At 34.5% G+C, this 27,630-nt stretch overlaps 2 protein-coding genes, 1 long non-coding RNA gene, 1 other non-coding gene and 1 pseudogene across 5 annotated transcripts; 2 read left to right on the top strand and 3 right to left on the bottom strand.

Moving 5' to 3' along the window:
- Positions 1-470: 470 nt before the first annotated feature.
- LOC110905800 lies at positions 471-2,131 on the bottom strand. The gene is made up of 3 exons (XR_002573429.2): positions 2,055-2,131; positions 1,079-1,144; positions 471-637 (listed from the first exon to the last, which is right to left on the bottom strand). It is a non-coding gene; the product is annotated as an uncharacterized LOC110905800 (long non-coding RNA).
- A 524-nt stretch (positions 2,132-2,655) lies between these two features.
- On the top strand, positions 2,656-3,677 carry LOC110907222 (annotated as a pseudogene).
- A 6,160-nt stretch (positions 3,678-9,837) lies between these two features.
- On the bottom strand, positions 9,838-9,910 carry TRNAE-CUC. Its single transcript has one exon. It is a non-coding gene; the product is annotated as a tRNA-Glu (tRNA).
- A 2,860-nt stretch (positions 9,911-12,770) lies between these two features.
- Positions 12,771-16,719, top strand: LOC110909144 (protein PIN-LIKES 7). 2 transcript variants are annotated; one of them, XM_022154160.2, is made up of 9 exons: positions 12,771-13,114; positions 13,449-13,528; positions 13,864-13,988; positions 14,068-14,189; positions 14,781-15,125; positions 15,207-15,307; positions 16,029-16,081; positions 16,161-16,346; positions 16,437-16,719. In XM_022154160.2, the coding sequence occupies exons 1-9, from the start codon at positions 12,980-12,982 to the stop codon at positions 16,559-16,561; spliced, it is 1,272 nt and encodes a 423-aa protein (XP_022009852.1). In that variant the 5' UTR covers positions 12,771-12,979; the 3' UTR covers positions 16,562-16,719. The 2 variants fall into 2 exon arrangements, with proteins under 2 accessions (XP_022009852.1, XP_035838675.1); XM_035982782.1 differs by lacking the exon at positions 13,449-13,528 and having other exon boundaries at positions 12,980-13,114.
- Positions 16,720-16,868: 149 nt separating this feature from the next.
- Positions 16,869-25,236, bottom strand: LOC110909145 (exosome complex exonuclease RRP44 homolog A). Its single transcript, XM_022154161.2, has 24 exons — positions 25,020-25,236; positions 24,788-24,925; positions 24,165-24,322; positions 23,004-23,059; positions 22,672-22,794; positions 22,463-22,587; positions 22,120-22,360; positions 21,868-22,024; positions 21,160-21,400; positions 20,907-21,063; positions 20,435-20,503; positions 20,215-20,340; positions 20,063-20,115; positions 19,865-19,971; positions 19,661-19,715; positions 19,434-19,533; positions 19,215-19,326; positions 18,992-19,112; positions 18,811-18,870; positions 18,213-18,318; positions 18,028-18,123; positions 17,875-17,956; positions 17,260-17,325; positions 16,869-17,150 (listed from the first exon to the last, which is right to left on the bottom strand). The coding sequence occupies exons 1-24, from the start codon at positions 25,071-25,073 to the stop codon at positions 16,952-16,954; spliced, it is 2,802 nt and encodes a 933-aa protein (XP_022009853.1). The 5' UTR covers positions 25,074-25,236; the 3' UTR covers positions 16,869-16,951.
- Between the last annotated feature and the right edge of the window lie 2,394 nt (positions 25,237-27,630).

Raw genomic sequence — 27,630 nt, 5'->3', positions numbered from 1 at the left:
ACAAGGGTCCACTAGAGTTGAAATGGAAATTACCATTAAGTTGTGGATGTCACTCCTAGCTTAATGGTGAATTTCGTGCAAAATAGATTAAAGGTAGAGTGAGAGTCGTTTACCAAATTGTGGGTTTCACGCCTATTTTGGTAAAGTTGTCTCGTTGATGTTACAAGAGTATAAAATAGCATAAGTGTATTCGTGTTAGCCTTAGGAAAGGCGCATAAATTTAATAACAAGAAGTGTAGCTAGGAAGCATGCATGGTAGAGTACAAAAGTTTTAAACAACAAATAAGAGACAAAATTCCTAGGACTATAGATTAGGGCAAAAACATGGCAATTTTCCTAATTCCCTATAGTTATGGCTCTGATACCAATCTGTCACACCCCAACCAATGGCGGAAACATCGGGATGAGACGAAGTGTGAAGATTGCTAGAGACATCATAACGCTATTTGTGACAATATTTAATAAACCGATTTCATTTCATAGATAAATAGTCAAACATACAAGGAAATCCAAATAACAAGTTCAAAAGAAATTCGTAGCAACATAATCAAAATTTGATACAACATTTAAACCTAACGTCTATATGTGTATCTAGGCATCATTGCTACTTCATTTTCATGGCATCATCATCATCAACCTGTAACATGTTAAAATAAAATTCAATGCAAAAGCAAAGGCGAGTACACAAGGTTTAAATAGCATAGCATAAGTATAAAAACATTTTACTCAAATCCACATGGCAATTTGTAAGCGAGGTAATTAGCATGCATAACATTACATTTAAACCCAAAGTGTCCACTAGTATTTAGCATCCCTCGCCACAAATGTGACGAGACCGTATAGTATAAAGACCTAACAATCCCCCGTCGGGTGGTGTGCTACTCCTATAGCGCTATAATTGTTAAGCGAGGGTATAACATAGTAATGGCATAAAGCATGTATTATCTAGCATAACAAGTAGCATGTATAACGGATTGAGTTCATAAAGCATGTTTATGTGTGTGTAAGTGTAATTTTGTATGGTATCATGTTACAACCCAAAAGTGGTTTAAAATGTAAATGGGTCGAGTGTACTCACGGTTTTGCAAGCTTTCCCACTTGAATCCGTGAAGAGTTGATTTGATGGGGGGAACACCAAGTTATCCTACAAGAGGAAGGTCAAGGTGTATGAGTAATTTGGAAGAAAGATGGGATATTCGGACTTTAAGATTCAAAGAATGAAAAAGTAAATATTATGAAAATATTCACTATGGTATTAGCACTTGTCTTGACACTATAGTAATCCCTAAGGATTTTTATGTGATTTCATAGGTTCAAGACTTATTAGAATCGTGACAAGGAACTACACACATAGTGATAAACTTATTAGCTTGATAGGGGATTTATATAATCACTACCAAGGGTTCGGTTTTAAGGTTTATCATAGTTATAATATACATAATAATTTACTTAGTCATGTAGGAGGCGGGAGGTTGGACCTTCCACTTTGGTACCTCTTGGTGTCATATAAGTCAAGTAGGAGGTGGGAGGTGAAACCCTCCACTTTGGTACCTCGAATGATTTATTAACATGTGGTCATGTAGGAGGTAGGAAGACGAATCTTCTCTTTAGGAACCTCATAGATATGTACAAGAAATAATACAACTAACTAAGCAAAACATCAAGTGGTGTGTGGACATGTATGTAGGTTAGCCTAGGCTAGCCAAGTAGTCACACCATCTTCAAGTTCAAGACTTGACACCACTTATGAGCTAAGAACTCGATTAAAACAGAAAGTTTAGAGTGTTTAGACACTCCTATTAAGTGTAAAACAACCTTGGTTTGGCTTTACTAATCATACAAGAGACTAGAAGCATAAGAACACAAGTTTGTTTGAAGTAAACAAGAGTTTAGAAAGTTTTTAAAAACACAACAGGAAGTTTATGGACACTTTTAGGGTATTTCCAGGTCTGATTTCTCCAAGGAGAGATCAAGGAATCAAGCCCAAAGATTATCCAAGCATTTAGAAAGAAGAATCAAGTGATTTGGTTGAGTTTTGAGCAAGTTATGCTCACTTTTGTAAGGAGGTATGAATCTGTCCGAATTTCTGAATTGCAAGAACTTTGAGAGTGATTTTGTAGAGATTAGAGAGTGTTGAAAGTGTCTAAGTGCTTGGAGAAGGTGGGTATTTATAGGGAAGGATTAGGGTTTAAGTTTGGTTGGCATTTAAGAGTTTAGTTGGGGGTTAAAACAAATAAAAAAAAGAAATTGTTGCTGCCTACGAGGCTTGCACACGGAAGGCTGGCTGATTCAGCCATCAACTATCTTCTTTTTGTTACATAAAAGGTTAGATATTGTATTAATTATTTAAACAACTTTCCATTAATCAAGATTAATATTCATAGGTGGTTTTAACACTCAAAAAAAAAGTTGCCAAAGAGGCTGTACTCGTTACCTTTGTTTCTTTCTTTTTATTTATTTATTTATTTTTTTTATGAAAAGTAATATTTGAAATGCCAACATCAACGAATGTTGATGTTTGTTGTATTATTATTATTATTATTATTATTATTATTATTATTATTATTATTATATTATGTTATTAGGATTATTATTATTACTAATATATTATTAGAATTAACCACGTATCTAATAGTTAACAAGCATGTATATGTTATGAGTACCAGTACGTCGGGTATCGGTTGCGCGTATGAATTCGAGATTGGTAACGTATAACCCGAGTATTGCAACACGTGTAAGCATGTATAAAAAATAGAATTTCATTATGACCAAAGTATCAAACGAATGCACATATCAATGTATAAGCATGTATAAACAAAAGATCAATTTCATTACGATCGAAGTCCCAGATTTACAACGGTTTGAAACGAAATACGAGATACAAAAGGAATAAGCTTCCAAAAATAGAAATACGAACAAGACTTGCTATAAATGGAAAGTACGAAAATAGCCGGGCGTTACAGGGAAATTCGACGACAATTCATCGGTAGACAGTTTGGGGCCATTTGGGGCTTTACTTAGTGGTTGGAGATCAAGGGTTGCTGCTGATCCCCAATTTGCATTCAAGGTGTTAATGGAGGAAGTTGTGGGTGTGAGTGCAACCGTGTTTGGTGACATGGCAACGAGTCCAAATTTCGGTCTAAACGAGCCTGATTTCGTGTTTTCGACACTAGTCGTAGGATCAATTTTGAATTTTACCCTTTTGTATCTATTAGCACCCACCATGTCATATGGATCAACAACCCTCCCTTTCATATTCGCCAATTCGCCAAACAAGCCACATGTTTGAGCCCGGTGCATATAGTGCGGTGAACCGGCTAGGGACATTTGTGTACAAAGGAATATTGTTTGCAGCAGTGGGGTTTGCTGCTGGTTTAGTTGGGACCGCGTTGTCCAATGGGTTGATCAAAATAAGGAAGAAAATGGACCCCGGGTTCGAGTCACCTAACAAGGCTCCACCTACTGTATTGAATGTGGTCACATGGGCGATTCCTATGGGTTTAAGTGCTAATTTAAGGCACCAAAGCCTGAATGGGATCGAGTTTTTGTTGGCGAAGGGGTTGCGGCGGTTGTTGTTTAAGAGCTCCGTGTTCGGGTTGAGACTGGCGAACAACGTTCTTAGTGGAATGAATTTTGTGATGTTGGCACGGGTGACCGGATCGCAAAGCGCTGCTTAGTGGTGAACACAAGGTTGCCGATGAATAGGTTTCGAATGAGCTAGAGCTGAGCTTAAACCTAAACTCAAACTCAAGGAAAGTGGTAGCCTGTTTTAGTTATAGAGGGTGTAAATTAATTGGAATTGATATGTTTCAAACAATTTAATGCTGAATTCTATCTGGTCCTTTCCAAACAACTGAAACGTTAAATATCATGAAAAAGCATGAGAACGAATAAAAACAACAATTAAAACCATTTTTTTATAATATAAACCTCGTTATGATTATAATTATAATACATATTAAAACTAGGTTAGTGGTTCCGGCGGAGGCGGAGGTGACTTTTTCACCGATGATGCCCGGCGACTTGAGGTTGGCAGATGAATTTGATTTTTGCGTTTGATTTTTCTGATTGTCCCCGCTTTCCTCCGCTGATTTGTTTTGGTGGTTTGTTTTGATCTTGATAATTGATTGCATTTAGTTGTTTGTTTACTGCGGTGTTCTAGATTCGAACCTTAGAGTGGGTTGAGTTGGCAGTGATTTGTAAAAACAAAAGTTATACCGTAAACTTTTTAACGTAAAATGTAAACTTTTTAACGTAAAAACGTTAAACATAAAATGTAAAAAATTTACGTAAAACGTTAAAAGGTTTACGCAACAGTAAAAAGTTTTACGTAAAAAGTTTTACGTAAATCGTAAAACGTAAAACGTAAAAAGTGTTACGTAAAAACGTAAAACGTAAAAAGTAAAACATAAAACGTAAACAAATAAAACATAAAAAACCGGCGCGTAAAACATAAAAACGTTAAAAATGCTGAGGTAAAAAACCGGCACGTAAATCGTAAAAAAACGTTAACATAAAAAACCGGCGCGTAAAACATAACAAAACCGGCGCGTTAAAACGTAAACTTTTTTATCGTAAAACGTAAACTTTTTGACGTAAAACGTAAAAATACGGCGCGTTAAAACGTAAAAATTTTAACGTAAAACGTAAAAAAAAACGGCGCGTTAAAACGTAAAAAAATTAATGTAAAAAACGGCGATTTTCTGTTGCGTTCGGTTTTGCTTAAAAACGTTTTTGTAAAAAAAAAAATTAAACCGTAAATTGTTAACGTAAAACGTAAACTTTTTATCGTAAAAACGTGAAGCGTAAAAAGTGTTACGTAAATTTTTTCGTAAGTTTTACGTAAAACGTAAAACGTAAAAAGTTTTTCGTAAGTTTTACGTAAAGGTTTTCGTAAGTTTTTCGTAAATTTTTTTCGTAAGTTTTACGTAAACTTTTTCGTAAGTTTTTCGTAAAACGTAAAAAGTTTTACGTAAAACGTAAAACGTAAAAAGTTTAACGTAAAACGTGAAAATTTTAACGTAAAACGTAAAAACTTTTACGTAAAACGTAAAAAGTTTAAAATTTTAATGTAAAATGTAAAAAATTTACGTAAAACGTAAAAAGTTTTACGTAAAACGTAAAAAGTTTTTCGTAAAACGTAAAAAGTTTTACGTAAAACGTAAAAACTTTTACGTAAAACGTAAAACGTAAAAACTTTTACGTAAAACGTAAAAAGTTTAAATTTTTAACGCAAAACGTAAAAAGTGTACAAAAAGGGGCGCGTTAAAAAAAGTGAAAAAAACGGCGCGTTTAAAACGGCATGTAAAAAAACGACGCATTAAAAAACGTGTAGAAACGGCGTGTTTTAAAAAACGACGCTTGAAAAAACGGCGCGTAAAAAAATGGCGCGTTAAAAAACTTCGGAAAAAACGGTGTGTAAAAAATTTTGCGCGTTAAAAAACGTGGAAAAAAACGGCGCGTAAAAAAAGTGTAAAAAACCGCGCGTTAAAAAAACGCCGACTGAGAAAAACGACGACTTAAAAAAACGGCGCGTAAAAAACGGCGTTAAAAAACGGCGCGTTAAAAAAACGCCGATTGAGAAAAACGACGGTTTAAAAAACGGCGCGTTAAAACGGCGCGTAAAAACGGCGCGTGAAAAACGGCGCGTGAAAAACGACGCGTGAAAAACGGCGCGTGAAAAACGGCGCGTAAAAAACGGCGTTAAAAAACGGCGTTAAAAAACGGCGCGTTAAAAAATCGGTGCGTTAAAAACGGCGCGTTAAAAACGGCGATTGAGAACGGCGCGTTAAAAAACGGCGCGTTAAAAACGGCGCGTTAACAAACGGCGTGAAAAAACGGCGCGTTAAAAAAACGGCGCGTTAAAAACGCCGATTGAGAACGGCGTTAAAAAACGGCGCGTTAAAAAATCGGCGCGTTAAAAACGCCGATTGAGAACGGCGCGTTAAAAAACGGCGCGTTAAAAATGGCGCGTTAAAAAACGGCGCGTTAAAAACGCCGATTGAGAACGGCGCGTTAAAAAACGGCGCGTTAGAAACGGCGTGTTAAAAAAACGCCGATTGAGAAAAACGACGCCTTAAAAAAACGGCGCGTAAAAAAACGGCGTTAAAAAACAGCGTTAAAACGGCGCGTTACGCTTGAAAAACGGCGCGTAAAAAAAACGGCGCGTTAAAAAAGGGCGTTAAAAACGGCGCGTCAAAAAAACGTAAAAAGTTTAACGTAAAACTTAAATTGTAAAAAGTATAAAAATCTTTTAAAAAAAATCTGAATTTAAAAATGTTTTTAATAAAGAAATTATGTTTAAAAAATAAAAGTAATAAAAAGTAATTAATGAATAGGACAAAAAAGGTAATTTAAAATTAATATATATAAAAAGACAAAATAGAGTTATTTTACTTAAATACCCTTTTGTATTATAATATTAAAGACATAATAAGACAAAAAACTTTTAATATTAATATTAACTACTTTTAATCACATCCATCCATCTAGTTGATCTAAGGGCCATAAAGTGGTTCTCATGGTTTTTACAACTAGAGGTGGTTTTCATTTTAGCGATCCCATATATATATATATATAATATATAGGATTAGGTTCAAACGTGAACATTTTCTCCAGCGTGAACTGCGTGAACTTATCTGGGCCCTTGATTTCGTAGATGATAGATCTTAGATCAATGGCAGAATTGTAATTAAAGGTTTAATAAATTTAATTTAAATTTTAATCAAAAGGGTAAAATAGGGAAATTTCATATTAAAGATATGGAAACTAATTAAATTGTAATCCCCTAAAATCCCTATATCAGTTTCAATATATTCAACCCTAGATCTAGAATCATTAACTGCCGTCTCCCCAACCATCCTTCTTCCTATACTACACACACAAAACTCTTAACCATTATGGGAGAGAGATCGAGCGGCAGAAGATGAAGAACGAAAGAGAACAACGGGAGAGATGGGAGGGAGAAAGAGGGGGTCGCACGGCGGCGGCGGCGACTCACGGGTGGCTTCCAATAGAATATAGGGTTTTGTTGTTTAAATCATCATTCAGACCCAATTTCAGATCTAAATGTTAACACCCAACAACCCTTGTCACCGTCGCAAAAATGTCCACCAGTTCTTCCATTTTCATCCTCTTCTTCACCATTGCCACCCTCTTCACATCCAATACGGAAGCATCATCCGTCGATTTCGTCAAGAAAATAGTCTCTTCTCACTCCATAGTCATCTTCTCCAAATCTTACTATCCGTACGTATTTTTCATTTCATATGATATCCCTATCAGTTCCGCATTCGTTTAATTGTGTATTAAGAAATTATTTATATTTTTGATTTGTTTATTATTGGTATAAATGTTTGAAAATGTTTTTTTAATATTGTGTTGATCATCAGGTATTGTAAAAGGGCTAAAGGTGTATTCAAGGAGTTGAATGCGAAACCGTATGTACTCGAGATCGATGAGAGAGGTGAATGGTTTTGGATTCTTTTATTTGCACTTCTTGTTATTGCTCTTGTGCTAAATAATTTCTTAATTTGAATTTGACAATACGTTGGATGATATTAATTGCTTAACTGATTGTAAAGATTGAATGCCTTGAAAATCCTGCTAGATGTTTTAGTCAATAGAGGTGTAAACGAGCCGGGCGTTATGAAGCTCGAGCTCGGCTCGGTTCGAGCCTACTTATTTTAGCTCGAGCTCGCCTCGCGAGTTAAACCAAAGCTTGATGAATGGTAATTAAACATCTTTCAACTTCACATTTGCGTTGATGTTTTGTTTTGTATCTTGCTGGTTGAAACCCTTCTTTGAGCGTCTATCCGATGTACACATGTGTATTCTGATTTTGCTCTGTTTTTAATGCGATGTACACATGTGTATTTTGATTTTGCTATAATTTTTAACCCAATGTACACATGTGTATAGCGTCTGCTTTTGTGATATCTAATAATTTTTTGTGCATTGAATGTGTAAAGTTGTTGATGTACACTTGTGAATTATGCAAAATATTAGCTGCTGAGTTTTTTTGTGATATTTTAGGAGATGTCGTTAACGAGAAAAGTGGAGATGGAAGGTCGATAACGATGATTCACGTATGAGGTCGATAAGGATGATTCACGTATGTTTGTTTGCTTGGTCGATAAGGATGATTCAGCATGCAACGCGGCGAATAGTTGTAAAAGACTATGTCTTTTTTATTTTTCCGATTATGTTGCGTTTATTGTTTTCACGAAACTGGAACTTGTAATTGTATGTTTTTTTTTTTTTTTGTTTGGCAAACATTATGGAAATTGTTATTTGCTTAATATAAAATAGGTTTACAAGTTTTGTTTGTTTATATGTATGTATTATGTAGCTAATTACACATATGTACCATGCTGAGTACACATGTGTACTATTCAATTTATATCAAAGTACACATGTGTATACCGTTGAAATATGAAGGTTACGTGAATCTTAAAAATCATAATCCGAATTCTGGTGGCGAAATCTAAAAAATATAAATGAAATAAAGATAATGTGGATAATGAATTTAAAATAGGAAAGATGTAACTTCATTCAATTATTAAAATAATGATTTAAATATAATTTTTTATATAATTACAATCATACCCTTAACAACTAAAAAGGAAATCAATGGTCCAGATCAGTTCACGCAGTTCACGCATGGGATTAGGTTCACGCTGGAACCCTACCCTATATATATATATATATATATATATATATTGTTGGATCATGATAGTTTGGAAAAAAAATTAACGTTTCTTTAATTTAATTTTGCTATGAACATTTTGTTTAACTGAAAAAAATATGTTTCTTTAATATTGTTATGAACATTTTGTTTCTAACTCTTTTAAAATACAAACATGTTTAGTCTTTGATAAATATTTTCTAGTTATTTTATAAATACTTATTTGTAAAACGAGAAAGACTTTTATACTTTTTTTTCTTCAATCAACTCATTATTTTTTTTATATATAGCTAACTTATTATATTTTTATTTTTATAAGTTTAAACTATTACTGATTACATATTAATCTAGTTTTATTAATTTTTTTGTCCAATAAGTTGATGTTCATGCTTAATAGGAGTAAATATTACCATTATCTTCGCTTTCGTTTATAATCCGGAAATTACATGAGCAAACTTTATATTAAAATTATTTATCTTACATAAATATAAAGGGAAAATAAAAGAAAAACATTAAAAAACAAAAATGAAAGAATTAAAATAAGTTAGTTAAAAAATAAAATAAACCGTATAATGAGTTGTTTGGTAAAACAAAAGTGATATTGAATAAAAATAAAAGCAAAAAAATGCAATGTATTTGTTTAAAATAAAGAAATAAATAAAAACACTCATTGGTAAATAATTTTTTAAAATAACCTATTTTGGTAATTATTTTTTTCACCACCACCATTGTGGGAAAAAACTTAAAAGAAAACACCTATTTTGATAAATATTTTTCAAATCACCCATTTTAATAAATATTTTTTCCACTACCACTCTTTTGGGAAAAAACTCGACTTTTAAGTAAGTATAGAATATCATACACAGTATAACTAAAAAATATTGTATTCGCAAAAATACTTGTTATGTCATTTATATCTATTTAATCAATTAAGAATGTTGGTCAACTGGAACATAAAAAAAGTGGAAAATAACTGTAAAAAAAAGATATGAAACCAATAACTCTTATGTATTTATAATCCAATTTAAAAATAATAACATTTTATAGTTTGATGGATAATTATATCATTATTTGGGCCTTACTATGAATGTGTGAGTTTAATTTCCAGCCATGCAATGGACCATATGACTCCAGCCTTTAAAAAGAGAAAATTCCGTTGCCGGGACTTGAACCCGGGTCTCTCGGGTGAGAGCCGAGTATCCTAACCAACTAGACTACAACGGAATACATTTTAGTAATGTAATATATAATTCAAAAACACGAATATAGTAACTTCGTATCATACACCCACTAGACATCAGAAAAGAAGTACTTTAAATTAATGGTTCCTAAAACAAATGATTCAAACTTAATACGACGACAATCATCTGTTTTAGACAAGCTAGAACTATATAATAAGCCAGTTTGACTCTTCTAACGATTAAAAGAAATTGTTCAAACTAAGAGCATTCACAATGAATTATTTATCCGTATCCATATATTTACACTAAAAACAACTATTTATACTATTATTTTAGTTTGTATTTACCATGTCATAGTTTTTCGCGTGTGAATGAGAGACATGGTTGAGATAGTTGTAATAATTTCAGTTTATACATGGTTGTCAAACAATGTTAATAAATCATACCTTTCGGGTATGCAATTACTCATCTCGTTTAGTCGTTTTCGTTTCTAATTAATGAAATGAAAATGTGGGTTTGCAAAGAAAAAAAAACAAACGCTTTCGAAATTTGTCATCACCTCCTTTCAAATTCTATATATATTAATTCATAGCATTTTGATGAATAGTAACTTGGTATTATTTTTTTGTCTTTTTATAGTTCATCTCTCAACTTTCAGTATTGACGCTTACACACCCCTTCAACTTTCTAAAAACTTTGTGAAATGTCGTTTTTACCCCTCGAGTTTTACGTTGCTAATTTTAGTGTACGTGTCAGTATAAATTCAAGTTTGTTTATGGTTCGACGTAAACTTTTTTCGGAAATGACTAATGAGTCGGGTCAAATATTTTCTGAGTTTTCTTCTCTGGGTGCTATTGCATGCGTCAATACAATAACGAACCGAACCCGTACAAACCGAATTTCTGCCACGTCACTGCCTTTCTAAAAACTATATACAATATCACTTAATTTGGCCCCCTCGACTTTCTAATACGTATCAGTATAACTTCGACTTTCTCTACGTTTTGCGTCATGTGAGTCACTTGTTAGAAATTCATGTTTTTGTTTACCGCCTTTTTCCGGTTTTACGTCCACTCCGCAACGCGGAGCGCTTAAGACTACTTCCATTTAATAATAATCACGTATTTGTCATCACCTCCTTTCAAATTCAATTTAATAATAATCACGTATTTGTCATCACCTCCTTTCAAATTCAATTTAATAATAATCACGTAAACAGTAATAAATAATTAATTTCATTGAATTTAATCATGTCAACAGTCAACACCTGGAATGTGATCGGAAAAGAGATGATTGCATGCAGAGCACCGCAGTTGGACGGAGGTTATTAGGGCGGTGTAGTTTGTACCGCCACCACAACAAGACAAGACAAAAGATGAGTTCTAAAATGACTTGACTAGCTTCCTAGGACATGACATGTCGTTCTAATTAAAAAACAATAAAAGATAAGTATGACATGGTAATGTGTAGATCGCTTCAATGATGGTATCTGGCATTAAATATTTTAATATCTTCAAATCTTGACCTTTAATGCACGCTTCACGTGTTAATTTATTTAGTTAACTATACATATAGTTTATGTGGTCTACCTTTGAAAAGTTTTCAATTATGTGAATTTCATTTTGTAACAGGTTTTTTTTTAAAGGTAAATTTCTTTAATTCCTGTCGTCTGTGGGACTTGAACCCAAGACCTCTCCTTCTCAAGATGTTTAAAAGTTTTGTCTTTGCCAATAAACCACCACCCCCATTGGTTGTAACAGGTTTAGTTCTAATACTAATTTCCGATACAGTTTCTTTTAAATTATTGTCAATTGAGTCAAAATAATAATAATAATAATAGGAATAAAAGTGTGTCAAAAAAATCAAAATATGAAAAAGAAACAGAAAGAGCACTAGGGATGGGCTTTTTTTCTCAAATATTGTACTCGTATCCGTACTGATTTTAGGTATTCGGTACATGTATCGGTACCCAGTTTTATTGATTTTGGTAATTCGAACTTTCGGTATTGGTACGGGTACGAGTAAAAACGGGTACTGGTACCGAATTTTATATAGACCTTTAAAAGTTTTTTTTTATTATGTTTTATTTCGTATGGGTTGGGTTCATTTCGGAACTGTAAATAATTGTAGAACTTTCAGAACTCCTAATAAACAATCAATTTATATATATTTTTTTTGTATTTAGGATCTTTTTATCATCTATTATATGTATTTTTATGATTACATACATGTTAAAAGTAGTTTACATATGTTTAATAGCCAAATTATATAAATGTGTAATAACTAATTACATATATGTAAAAAAACTAGTTCACATATGTGTAATTATAAATTTACAAATAAAAAATAATAAAAATTACTCTTAACATGTATATAATCATAAAAATACACATAATAAATGATAAAATTATCCTAAACATAAAAATATATAAATAAAAAGATTGTTTATTAGGAGTTCTGCGAGTTCTGTAAATATTTATGGTTCTGAAATGATCCTTACCCTATTTCGTATTATGGTATTTATATTTTATAGTACTCGTATTGATTTTACTTATATGGTACCCATATCATTTTGGTACTCGTACTATATTGGTACTCATGTCAATTTTACTTATTTAGTAACCATACGCGTGCTCAAAAACTAAATAAAAACAAAATGGTACCAAAGGGGGTACCGTACGGTATTTGGTACACAGTTTTGTTCAAATTCATACTGGTATTTTCGATAACGGTATGAGTATGAGTACAGGTACCAATCTCATCCCTAAACAGCACTAGAGCAGCCCCTTTTGTCCGAATATCGTGGATGACAGTTGGGTAACAAAAATTAGTCCATAAAGAAGGCTGTCGACTCCTGTTATCTCTATTATTTTTATAGTGTTTTCACATAATTAAGAAAAGCTAGAATCCAAATTCAACTTGTGTAGTATATTCTGTCGTTTCTTTGTACATCCACTGTCTCCTTCAAATTGCTTGATAATAATTCAACCAATTTGAATTTGGTTTTGCTTGTGATCCAACATTTTCCAGGATCTTTCTTCAATCGGCTATATATAAACAAAAACAAACCCCGCAAAAGTGGAGACAGTAACGAATCAAAAGAATCCGAGTTATGGGGTTTTGGTCGTTGTTTACGACGGCATCAATGCCGATATTGGAGGTGTTGTTACTCACTGCTTTAGGAGCCATCATGGCTACCCAATATTTCAATCTTCTCTCTAGCGACACCCGCAAATCGCTTAATAAGGTAAGCGCGTGTTTAATGCTATTTGTAACAAGCTTTTATTATGTTATCATTTGATGCAGTTGACTTGTTATGTACTTATGTATGGTATGATATGAAACTAAAAGTTGTTAAATCATTGTTTTAATGGTTATACCATGTTAAAATACATGAGTCACTTTTTCAGATATATTACATCAAACTTCAACATAACAGTTTATGCTACTTGGTTGATAAAAGATTTAGTTTATTACATCCACTAACAGAATATGAAAATTTGCAAAAAAAAATAATAATAATAATAATAATAATTCTGACACAAATTAAAAGATCTAATGAAAGGACAACTTTCTCCCAGATTGTGTTTGTGGCGTTTACCCCCTCGCTTATTTTCGCTAGTCTTGCAAAGACCGTCACCCTTGAAGACATTATCTCATGGTAAGAGCTTAGCTTACCGTATATATGTTACAGATTTGCATGCATGTCAGTGCCACATTGTGATGGTCATTGGTTAAAGCCGTCGGAAAAACATAATTCAACGGTTTTTAATGAGACAGAAAAACCTTTGCGCTAATCAAAGGCTAAACGGTCACAAAAATGTAATTAGTGGTTGTGTTGGTTAAGGGGAAAAAACCTTGTTTACGACGATTTTGGTGGGATTTGAGAATGTTAAACCTATATCAGTAATAGTTATTTAACTTATTTATCATGTTGAATATACTGTATGTATGACAAAAAAGTCCATAATCTTAAATACATGATTAATCTTGTAGGTGGTTTATGCCAATAAATATTGGGATAACGTTTCTTTGTGGAGGAATTCTGGGGTGGATAGCAACAAAAATAATCAGACCAAAGCCACATATGGAGGGCCTACTCATAGCTATGTGCTCCACAGGTACTCTTTGTAATTATCACTATGTTTGTTTCTCTTAAAAAGTCCAATGAAACTATTATGTTAACATATATCCATGCAGGAAATTTGGGAAACATTCTTTTGATAATAGTCCCTGCAATCTGCACCCAGGGTGGTAGCCCTTTTGGTGAACATAGTGTCTGCAAGTCCAAGGGACTCTCTTATTCATCCTTCTCAATGGCTGTAAGTTACAACTCGTTAATCTCTCATGATTTTTGTTTATATACTAGATTTACCACCCGCCGCAATGCGTCAGCGACAACCAATACTAAAGTTACGGCGTGTTAATGCAAAGAAATTAGACTGCAACGTAAAACATAAAAAATAACAATTAAGTTGATTTACGACCCGCGCGTTGTAACGAACCTGTCGAACGGGAAAAAAAATAGACGACGTAAAAACGTTGAACCACACACGCACGTTGAGCCATGTTAAATTGCAAAATCTAGTACGAAGCGTAAAACGGAATGTAAAAAGTTGAACCACACACGCACATTACGCCGTGTTAACTCGCAAAATTTAAAACAAAACGTAAAACGAAAGATCTGCGAAATATGAAAAGTATGGGGATCAAAGTTGAAACTAAAAAAGTTGTGAGGTTAAATCACATAAGATGGAAACTTTTGGGTTAACAGTAAAAAAGTCAAATAGATTTGGGTGAAAAGTGTAATATCAAAAAAAAAGATTTGAAGAACTCCCAAAGCATTTGAGTACAACACCTATATGCATAAGTATGCCGGGAAGCTAAATAAGCTAATGCATGATTATGAACAGTTGGGCAGCTTCTACATCTGGACTTACACTTACCAGTTATTGAAAAGCTCGAGTTTAAGGTACACTGCGATGAAAGAAACCGAGGACTCACCACCAGAACCCAACAAGGACACAAACGCCGATGAAAAAACTCAACTTCTAAATGGAGAAACCCAAGAGTATATCGACGTTGTTGTCCCTTTATCATACTCGACTAGTGACAACACACAAATCCAACCCGTAAAAACTTTACACCAAGGATTGTTAAGCAAGGATGAGAAGGAAGATAAATCTTCCTCAAGCAAACTAAAAGATATACTCCACAGTGTATTGGAGGAACTGTTGGCTCCACCAACCCTTGGATCTGTAAGTCTTAAAAAGCAGTTAGTCTTACATCAGCTTGCAACGTACATATAATAACAAATGAATCCTTTGATTTGTGTTCAGATTGTAGGATTAGTTTTTGGGGCGACACCATGGCTGAAAAACCTTGTGATAGGCGATGAAGCTCCATTACGAGTTATTCAAGATTCCGTTACATTACTCGGGTATGTATGTTTGTTTATATAGGAGAATCTTGGGGACGTTTGGTTCGCAGGAATTCAATGGAATTTAAGGGAATTGGAATTTGAATTCTATCTCTTAAGATGTTTGGTTCACAGAATTTGATTGAATTGGAATCCCAATTCCAATCTTCATGTATTTGATTGACAATGGAATTGGAATTAGGCATGAATTCCTTCAAATTCCTTTAACTAAAGGAATTCAAAATCCTTCCTATATGTGAAGGAATTAAAGTAAATTCATTGGAATCTTCGACCGTTTTGACCCGCACCGTTTCAACCCGTACCTTTTCAATCCGAACTGGTTTCGATCCGAATGGTTTCGTCCCGTACCGCTTCGACGCGAACGGTTTCGACCCGTACCGCTTCGACGCGAACGGTTTCGACGCGTACAGTTTTGACATGTACTGTTTCGAAGCGAACCGTTTCAACCCGTACCGTTTCGAATCGAACCGCTTCGACCCGAACTGGTGGTTGTGGGTGCCGGGGTGATGGATTCCAATTCGTTTGGCAACCAAACACAACAAAAATTCCAATTCCTATACAAATTCCAATTCCAATTCCAAATCATTCCGCGAACCAAACGCCCCCTGGATGGAACCCTAACTAACAAACATCTGCATTGTTAGTTAGTTAGTTAAGTGGCTAAGTGTGTAGTTTAGTGATCAATCTTAACTAACTAACAAACATCTGCATTGTTATCCAGGGATGGAACCCTACCATGTATTACTCTTATACTAGGAGGCAACCTTATACAAGGTAAATAATGATTAAAGGTATTGCCATTAATTATATGTCTAGTTGGAAATCGCGTGTTTTTGAATCGAATTTTGTACAGGTTTGCGAAAGGCAAACATTAGACCAGTTATCATAATCACAATGATTTGCGTTCGATACGTGATTCTTCCCATTGTCGGAATCATGGTGGTTAAAGCAGCTACTAGTCTAGGAATACTTCCAGCCGATCCCCTATTCAGTTTTGTGCTATTGATTCAGTATACCGTCCCCCCGGCCATGAATATCAGTAAGAAACTCTTCTAGTTGGTTAATAAACACAAGAAAAAATATGAATGGTCGATAATAAATTAATATCATTACCTTGATCGATGATCAGGTACGATGGCGCAACTGTTCAATGTGGGACAAGAGGAGTGTTCGGTGCTTACGATGTGGAGTTACTTAGCTGCAGCATTTGCGTTGACTGGATGGTCAACGGTGTTCATGTGGATTTTGACATGATCAATCATTTGTTTCGTTACAAATGATAGTTTACGAATGGTATGACGACGTTAAGTTGTACATGACTGCATATAACCGCCTCATGATTATTGCAGATGCACGAAACAAGCATTGTATTTGTATTATTTTATTAAATTCATTATATATATTAATTGTTAGTATTTGTGTTATTTAATTAAAATTATTATATCAATTTATTGTTAGTTTTTGAACAGTGTGGCCGTGTGGGTGTCATGAAATATCAAAATATATAAAGGTAAGTCACACGAAAAATATATAAATATAAAAACCGCAAGAACACAAACAATATGAAAAAAGGTTGTATATAAAAAGAATAAACCATGGTCTTTTAAATATATCTAAAATGACATCAGTAGAAAATCTTACATTTTAAATGAGAGTGAGCTGAAGTTTAGGTCGGTTGGGTTGGGGTTCAACGACCTCCATATGAATCTTTACAGGCTGAAGAACACCGTAAGAAATCGACCCGTCGACCTTCTTAATCATCTGTTGCTGCTCATCCACCACCCATTCTCCCCCTCCTTTTGCACCTCTCATTGTCAGGTGCACTGGACCTTCAATACCATACCTACAATATGAAAATAACATTATAAGTTTATGTCCTTATTCAAAATTCAGTTCAATTGACCTTGAAAGTCAAAGTAGAATATGATAAGTTCTAAAAGTCAAAGTCGTACTTTGGCACGAAAACAATGAACCCATTCGCTCTTATTTTCACAATTCTGGCTTCAGTGTCAGTAGGCCTGCAAAAACATAAAAAGAAAAAGGATGATAATCATGATGATTTTGTTCGTGTTCGTTTGTTAAGGAAATGTATGTGTTCACGAACTGTTCATGAACATTTGCCGAACGAGATTTTCTGTTCGTCTTCGTTTGTTAATATTCGGTAATGAACTTTCATGAACACAAACTAATGCTGATGAACACAAATGAAAGCAAACAAACACAATCAAGCGTTCATGAACATATAAAATACATTGAAACTTATTAAATATTTTATTTTTCAGAATTTTGAAGTATTTAAATAAAATATAAATATTAAAACCACTAATGAACTACCGGACACAAACGAACACGTTACTGAACGTTCATGAACATAATTGAACGAACGCAGCCTCTATTCATGTTCGTTCATGTAATTAAACGAACGGAGTTTCTTGTCCGTGTTCGCTCATTTATTAAAGGAACAAACACGAACGAACTTCCCGCCGAAGGGTTCACGAACTGTTCGCTGAACGTTCGGTTCATTTACAACCCTAGGTGAGGGGCATTAAGGATTTTAAGTTGAGTACCTTTTTCTGAAAAATATAATAGTATGGAGTTCTATGGAGGAGCGACTTGCCATCTGAGCATTCCTATGCCGATAATTTAGATCTGGAAGAAAAATATCAAATGATCATTAAACATTCAAAATAAAATTATGAAAAAGAGTTTAGACGTCTTACTGTCAGCAATGCTAGTAAGTTGTGGTCGGTCCTGGAATATTGGCGGAAGCTTGTATATATCTAAAGATGCAGCAAGCAACCTGTGCACTATGACATCTGCAACCATTTAAGGTGGTTAGATCTCACGGTACAAATAGATGACACCATCCACCCGTGTGATGGATATTTATGGTAATTTTAGTTACCTGCGTATCTTCTAATTGGTGAGGTAAAATGTGTATACAGAGGTGCAGCAAGCCCATAATGGTGAAACTCTGGAGGGCTAAGATCGCCACTACAGAAGTAAACAGCCTGAAATAAAAAGATTTATAAATGAAAAGAAATTCCCAGATAAAGAAATAAAAAATAAGAGTAAAATGCCAGGTTTGGCAAGTTTTGCGACTTTCGTCCAAAGGTTTGTTTTTCCGCATTTGGATCCAAAAGGAAATCTTGCCATTTTCATCCGGCTTATTAACTCCATCCATTTTTCTCCGTTAAGTCAGAGGGCTTTCCGTCTTTTTGGTTAACTTAAAAGCAATTCGGTCTTTTTCACTTTATGTAAAAAGACTGAATATCCATGGAAAAGACCGAATTGCCCTTTAAGTTAACAAAAAAGACGGAAATACCCCTGACTTAACAGAGAAAAATGGATGGAGTTAACGAGCTTGATGAAAATGGCAATATTTCAAACCTTTTGGATCCAGATGCGGAAACACAATCGAAAGTCGCAAAACTGGGCAAACGTCAGAGACGAAAATGGCATTTTACTCTACAAATAAAGATTAAACAACTAAATATACCAACCTGTGTCATGCATCTTGTTGCTAGAATACGGATCAACTTGTTAAAGTATGGATCATCACCCTGAAACATTTGATATACAAAAAAATAATTACTAAAAAACTGTAACAAACTTTTGTAATGATTTGGCAAATAATTTTAAACTTGATTCATTTGCTGTTAAATTTTGGAAGACAGAACGAACCACAGCACGGTCAAGCGAGTCAGCAAGTGCTTTCGATGATGACACATCTAAATCAAGACCAACAGCAGCAGCAGTGCGTAACAAAGGTTCAAGCATTTCTTTGGTTGGACTAGGATGCCGCCTGTAAATAAAAGTAAAAGAATTAAAAAACAAAATCCATCAAACATGAATGCATTTATAGTGCCACGTGTCATCGGACATGAATATTGAACCAGCAACTAACCTTAATAATGAACACTGAGGGAACTTCTTAAGAATTTGTTCAGCAACTGAAACATTAGCTGCAAGCATAAACTCTTCAACCATTTGGTTTGCTTCTCGGATTTGATACATGCCTGCAGAAAACAATATACAAAAGATAAAAATGGGATAAAAGTTAAAACAACCTTTTTGACTTGATATAAATATTATTATTATAAATGTACAATACGAGAAAATTTACCAATATCAAGAGGATCATGAGTCTCAGTGTCAACTTGGAATTTGACTTCTGCCGAAGCAAGAGTTATGGCCCCTCTTTCTATACGCCTTTGCCTCATTATCTACAAGTTAAAAATGTATTCTCAATATTAGTGTGTTGGCTTACGTGATAATTGTATCGTATACTCTTAAAGAGTTTATGTTGTATTGAAATGCAATGCACTTATGCTATTTTACACAATCACATACCTTTGCTAAAGCATTCATATTTCGTAAATCCGCAGTTACTGGATCCATCAGGCGGCTGAAAGTGCAAAAAAAATTATATCATTAGCTGAAAAGAAACAATATTAAAAATAATAAACTAATTAATGTAACAAATGACGTATTAAAAATATTATCCGGTGCGAATGATCAAGAATTCAAGACCAAACTAGTTAGATTTTCATGCACCTATCATCCATCCTTGCTTGAGCTTCAACATAAGACAAAGCGGCACATGACTTGATCACACTCTTCGTATATCTGGTAGATATAACATGTGCTTCAGGAGTCATTTCCTAAAAATATTAAAAAATTAATTTCATCAAGAATGTAAGCAACAATGCTATAGAAAGAGGGAATAAAGTCGATATAATAATAAAACCATACCCAAATAACAGAAAAGGCAAGTCTCTCCACATCAGCCCGAAGAGAACATATATCTGCAAATACATTTAGTAAACACATAAATAAACCGACGATTCAATATTATCTTGCAAATTGACGGTGCATATATTCAATTTAAACATCTGCAGCAGTACCTTCCGTAAGAGGTTTAGGAAGCATGTCAATACGACGTTCAACAAGGTAGGTAGAAGTTCCTCTTTGTGTAGCTTCACTATCAAGGGGTGTCCCAGGGTGAACAAAATTTGTGACATCAGCAATATCTTATCAACTATAGTAAAGAACACATTCACAAACACAAACTCACTAATCATCATTGGTTAAAATTTCCATAAATAAAACATGTTTCGAGGATACGAACTCCAACTTCAAAGTTCCCGTTAGGAAGTGGGGTACAGTGCAATGCATCATCAATATCCTTGCACCCTGTACTAACCAGAAAACTTATTTCATATGCAACACTATATAATCAGAGGTTAACTTACATTAAAAACAATGTTTTCAGAACCGAACCGGACGTCGAACCGGTCACCTTACTGGTTCATTGGTCAGGCTGGTTGAACCAGTCGAACTGAATGTAAGAACCAGGTGATACCGTAAATATTATAAAAACAAATAGAGTAAAATTTAATTTTTTTTAATAAAAAACTGGTTCAACCCTTAAAAATCCGGTTCAACCGGCCGTTTTTCCTGTCCGACCGCCGGTTCCCAGTCCAACCGGCTAGTTCAACTCAAAAAGGGTCTGATAGGGTGAGCCGGACCGGTCAGACCCCCGGTTCCCAGTCCGCTTTTCAAAACATTGATAAAAAATATCATCTTTTGCTTTTACCTGGCGGGTCCACACTAAATATGCGTAAATGACGCAAGTCCTGTCTTATAGGATTTGACAAATCTTCTGACGAAACCGACCAAGGTAAGGGGGGCAGGCATGCCAAGACTTGTGAAGAAAATGGTCTTGCATCAATATCATTTTCTATAAGCACAACCTGCGCCATTTACTCAGTTATATTAGAATTACATAAAAAAGTCAAATGTATATCTAATATGTGCGAAAACATTATAAATATAAGTATATAACTTACCTCTGTTTCAGTTTCACGGTCTCCGATATCTCCTATTGTGCGAACATAATGACCGGAAGGGTATCTAGATTGGCAATCCCAAGTGTCAACAGCAACGATAATTCTTTTATCGAGAAGATTCCCGAGCTGGCGAGTTTGGATTCGTATCTTGGGAAATCTTCGATCCTTAGAGACAAATAAAGCATGAGCTATACCAGCGTTTCCAGCTGGCATAGGCATTGGCTCCAAAGATCCACAATAACTGTAAAACATGATGTCAAGTAAAAACCGAATCAAGTAATAGGCGTTGCGGGGTCAGTTTTTTTAACGTGATTTGAGAGTACTGATTTTTTTGCAATTGTTTACCAATCAAAACGTAAACTAACTGAAAACATCTTAAAAAATAAGCCCAAAAACATATTATATTTGACATGACTCGTTTTTGAAAGAAAAAAAAATATGTTTCACTTGAAAACGTATTATATATGACATGACTCAATTTTGAAAAATAAAAACCACGTCAAAGCGTAAACCAACTTGAATTTATACTGACACGTACATAAAAATAAGCACGTAAAACTAGAGGGGGGTCAAAATGACATTTTACAAAAATTTTAGAAAGTTAAGTGGGTATAAGTGTCAATGCTGAAAATTAGGGGGGTACGTTTCAAAAAAAAGTCAAAATTACTGTAGCTAAGTGGTCTTCCTATTGTGTATATAATAACTTACGCATGCCAGTTCCTCTTTATAATGCCAACAACGCGCCCAGAAGGACGAGAAGGAGGATTATTCGCATTCTCAGAAGATCCTTGTGCGGGATTGGTGACTCTTGGAACCACATCAGCGCTGCTCGGTGCCAGGTGGACACCATCATCTTCTTCATCATCTGATAAACACAATTTAAAAAAAGAATATTTAACAATTGAATTAACAAAGAACTGTTCTACTCTAAGTCTGGAACGTTATTCTGCTGTTAAATACCTTCTTCAGCTATGTGAAGAGACGCTTCATTTTGCCATTGATCTTGAGGCAAAAGTTCAACCGCAACTACGTCGCCATCAAAAGCTCTATTCATATTTCCACGCCCGGATATTATTATTTCATCACCGATACTCTCGCTTCCAACATATGCTTCGAAAGGATTATAACGGTTAACACGAAGTTTGCCTTGATGGTATATTCCACATCGTATTCCAGATGTGATCTCTGACATGGGCTTATGCTGGACCAAAAAAAAATGCGAAAATGTGATTTAAGTAGATACGATACAAGTATACAACCATCAAATGCGTTCTTGTAACTTTGAGCATTAATAAAATAATACCTCAGTATATATAGCTTTCTTCTTTGAAGGCCTCAAATCTTCGATTTCCATATCCTCGGATGAGTTAGGTTGAACAAGCAGATCAAGAAGGGCTGGTTGACCAAGTGATTTCACGTATGACTCCACTGAACAAAAGTAAAAAAGTAAGGCGTTACGAACATTAAAATTGGTAATCATAGTTAACATATATTTACTTGGTTAATTCGTACCTGTATCTGCAGATATTCCCTCTTCAGTGGCCTTTCTTTTATTTTCCCTATCATTTGTGACCATCAAGATTCTTGTGGGACCACCAAGATGGTTCTGGTACCACTGGGCTGCAACTCTAATAGCTGGAAAAAAAAATCAAAGATTTAATTCTAGAGAAAAAGAAAAATTCGGTTTCTGAATTTGATCTTTGAATCTCACTAAACAAGATATGATAGTAACAATTCCTATAAGTCATCCATTGCCATCATAGAGTATGACGCCAAATAAGTATTCTAAGCCATTCAACTGTGCTTATATTACATAAAAAAAGACAATGAAATAGATATTTAACCTCTGTCATTGCGATCGTTTGGACTCTCGCCTGCCATAGCCTTCACATATGTGTCCCTTCACATACAATAAAAGATCATTTACATAAAACGGATGGCAATATACACATACCAAGCATAGTTGTTAATGGCGAATAGCGACAAATAGCGATAAGGTACCTATATGCTACATAGCGAATAGTGATAAATAGCGAAGCGCTATTTTATAAATAGTGATACACTAGAAAAAAAATAAAAAATAAATAAATGTATACCATATCAAAATACCCTAGTATGTAAGCTATTTTACATGTATATTTAACAAGAACCTAAAATCCAGCTATTTTATAGCTATATTTAATTGCTATTTATATTAAAAAAATTAAAGGTCGCTACCATCACTATCTATCGCTACAGAGGCTATAACGAGACCATGGTTTTAAAAAACGGTTGAGGCGTGCGCCTCAAGGCGCGCCTCAAAGCGAAACGCCCAAAACACGATTCTGAGGCGCGCCTCATGGGGTTTCTATTGTACGTGCGCCTCAGGGGTTTCTGATGTTTGTTTTTTATGTTTTTGACTTTTTGTGTCAATTTCAAGCAATTTATGTCTTTTTATGAGTGTTTTTGATATTTTGATGATGAATTTAGTTAGTATTATTATTTTTATAAGATATATAATTTTATATTATTTTTTAGTTCCGCCTCGGGCTTACGCCTCGGTTCGCCTCGAGGCTTACGCCTAGTGAGGCGAAGGGAAAACGCCTCGAAACTCGTTTCCGTTTTTTTAAACCTTGAACGAGACAAGACCTATACGCTATGCTATTCGCTATAGCAAGCGTAGCGATCCCTATTGACAACTATGATACCAAGTTACCGGAGTTAAAACAATGGAAGGCAAAAATAGCAAAACTGTAACTGAAATATTGGATACTTATACTAAAGTCGTATTCTTCGTAAGGGCTAAAAGCTGATAAAATTTAACATAGAAAACATATATTGTGTTCACAAGTCAAAAACAAAAGTTAAAAGGCAAGGGATGATCCTTAGTGTCACTTGAATCAACAGTACATAGGGAATAGCATGTTCATATACATAGATTGTTCAATAGTGTAAGACTTAAGATGGACAGACAGTTAAACACACCGATGTTCAATGAAATCTGTGCAATTTAATAAGCAGCTTACTTGTGGTGTTCGTTGGAAAAAACAAAGAATCTTCTTAAAGTATTGCTACATAAGGCCCTGAGTCGGTTGTAAACTGCAAGATTCTTGTTCTTGACCTCATCCAACACCACAGAAAGCACCACCACATCATCAATTGCTGAATTCTCGAGTAAATCGATCTAAAATGAAAGGTAAACTTTTATCAGCATGTGTAGACATATACTTAAGTTAACAGATACATGAACACGATAACATTTAAGAGCTTGTAAATATTAACAGATACATGGCATCATTATGACCATGGCCGCAAATGAAACTATTTTACTCCAATGACGACATGCCACGTGATACCCGTCCCCTCTAATCCAAACACTACTTCTTGTCTAGTTAACTTGATTACAGAGATAGTTTCCATTGTAAAAGAGCTTCCATGGTTCAACGTAAGTTATACGGTTCGACATCAAACGAATATGTATATGTTCCTACCTCCTAAGATAGTTTAGAAAAGCTACAATTATTGTATTCATTATAACATTTAGTATTACTTTGACATACCAAGACAGATAAAAACAACAAACAAATATCATAAATTTAAGAAACAGACCACAAAATGAGTTATTAAATAAGAAGATGATGAATTTTACCTGATTCAGAACAACATTAGTATCAAGAACAAGGATTGTACATTCAGGGGAGGTAAAGCGAGCGCCTTTCGTATCACAAACTTTGCAAAACGAAGCTCCACAGTATATATCATCTCTAAGATAATGTTCTCTGACCACCTGTGCTCAAAAAGAAGATTAATTTATCACATACGGTCACTAGGGTTATAAAAAATTAGGGTTTTTTAGAAGATTGCGAAAGGGGCGAACTTACTTTAACAACTTTGCCCTGTTTCGTCTTTCGAACGAATGATTTGCTTTGTAACATGATTTTGGGGCTAATTTAGTGATTTAGGGGTATGAGAAACGAAGAAGGATGGTGGGTTTGAGCTCCAATGGCGGCGGTTTATGGGGTTTATGATATTCACCTTGTTGAAGCTGTTCAAATCCTCTGGCTTCTTTTAATTGTTTTGTTAATTTTCTGTATTTCGTCAATTTATTCTTTTTTTTAGTAATTTATTTTTCGTTGCTCGAGTTTTAATTACTTTGAGTTTTAGTAATTTCTTTTTTCATTCCTCGAGTTTTAATTAGTTGAGTTTAAAATTATTATCTTTTTTACTATTTGAGTTTGTAACTAACTAGTAGATGCTCCGCCCGTGTTGCGGGGCGATAGCCGAATAATTTTCAACCAATTAAAAAAACACCATTATAATTTTGCTAAGGAAAAAAAAACAAAAACGATGATAAGACCGTAATTTTGAGCTCAGGGCAAAACTGTAATTTTTCAGAACTAATGAGCCAGTGTTAGGCAACTCCTTGACACGAAAAAAAATAAAATCGAGTAAACCAATTAAAACAAAAAAACCTTTATAGTTTTGGTAAAAAAAAAAAAAACTAAAATGATGGGAAAAACGTAATTTTTAACTGAGGGCGAAATCATATTTTTAATTCAGGGATAAATCGTAAACTAAATGGACCAACAGGCGAGTGCCAGGAAGTTGCTGGCACGACTGTGATTTTGCACTCGGGGCAAACTTGTAATATCACCAGGAAGGCAAAATGTTAATTTAAGTTGAGGGCAAAATCGTAATCTGACTGTGAGAAAAAAAACTAACGGCGAAAGTATAAATTTATACAGGGCAAAATGGTAAATTTGAGCCGAGGGCAAAATTAGAATTTTTAGCCGGGAGGAAAAGCTTAAATTTATTTTTTAGCGTGGGCAAAAACATAACTTTGACCTGATGACAAAATCGTAATTTTAAGGGGAAAAACTAATGGCAAAACTGTAAATTGAAACGGGTCAAAATCGTAATTTTTAACCGGGAGCAAAATCGAAATATTTAGCTGGGAATAAAAGCGTAAATTTATTTTTAAGCGGGGGCGAAAACATAAATTTGAACTGATGTCAAAAGCGTAAATTTAAAGCAGGACAAAATCGTAAATTTGTTGGGACAATAGGAGAGTGCCAGGCAGCTGCCTGGGAAAAAAACAAAAAAGAGTCTGTCACCCTTTTTAGCCAATTGAGGCTAGGAACTATTGAATGATGACGTAATCATCATATAAATGTAGTAGATGATAATGATAATTGAGTTTAGTTAACTAACAATTGCAACAATTTAAGTTGAATTATTAAGTATGAGATGACCAAAATACTCTTACTATTAAAAACAATTAAATATAATAGTTTATTATATATACACACAATATACACCGAATCAAAGCAATTCGACGCACATAATGACACCAACTCAGAACTTGACACATACAAAATTAAACCAACGTCACCGTCCAAGTCGGTGGTTATCATCTTTTGTGAAACTTTTTCCCGTCAATCGACATCATATCTTCATCAAATTTATTTGTAACCGGCTTATCGTATTTTTCCAACAATATCAAGGCATCATACTCGTTTTTATATGTCGATATATGCCGTTTGATAATATGTGTGTATGTGTGCACAATTGAATCTTGAAAGTGGATATGTTGCAGTGCGTTTTATCCCTATTCTATCATTTCGATTGCTTCAATTTGGAGGTTAGCGTTTTTCCTCTTATGTTAGAAAGAAAAAAAAACTGATAAATTCGGGGACAGAAAATGTAATTAAACAAGATTAACGTTAATCGAGCCGAGGGTGGTGGAAGATGTAACTCAAAAGGAGGCGTATGGTGGTGTTTGTCGGTTTTGTGGATCGCCAGATGTGGGTTTCTTGGGTTTTTTAAACAGAGCCATCGGATTTGTCGGTCGCCAGGACTGCTAGCTGGTGGTGATGGTAGCGTTGTTGTATGGTGGTGGTTGTGGTGTTGTATGGTGGTGAGGGGAGGGGTTGGGGGTGTTTAAGTGGTGAAAGAGAGATAGGGTGTAGAACGGGAGGTTAATTATTTATTTATTTAGAGTAAATTACGATTGTGGCCTCTGTGGTTATATCACTTTTACTCTTTTAGCCCAAAAAGAAATCTTTTAATATCTGAGCTCCCAACATCTTTCTTTCTCACCCTTTTGGCCCCTAACACTAACCACATCCATTTACTTTTAGGGGTCAAAATGGTTAAAAAAAAGACGTTGGGGGCCAAAAGGGTTAGAAAAAAAGACGTTGGAGACTCAGATGTTAAAAGATTCCTTTTTGAGCTAAAAGGATAAAAGTAATATAACCACATGAGCCAAAATTGTAATTTACTCATTTATTTATTTATTTATTTGTTTTGTTTTCTAATGATACGAGCATTTTTGTCCTTTCACATAAAAAACTATCAAAACTTATGGACTTAGATAGTTACAATTAGAAGTTAGAACAATCATGTACTAAGAGAGTTGAAATTTTGAAAATTGGACTCTAAGTAGTTCAAAACACCTAAACACAGAGACTAAAAAATAATTTACTTTTTTTC

Source organism: Helianthus annuus, chromosome 14 (genome assembly GCF_002127325.2).
Source record: "Helianthus annuus cultivar XRQ/B chromosome 14, HanXRQr2.0-SUNRISE, whole genome shotgun sequence".
In the NCBI taxonomy this organism is placed as follows: domain Eukaryota; kingdom Viridiplantae; phylum Streptophyta; class Magnoliopsida; order Asterales; family Asteraceae; genus Helianthus; species Helianthus annuus.
This window is presented reverse-complemented; position numbering and strand designations above follow the sequence as displayed.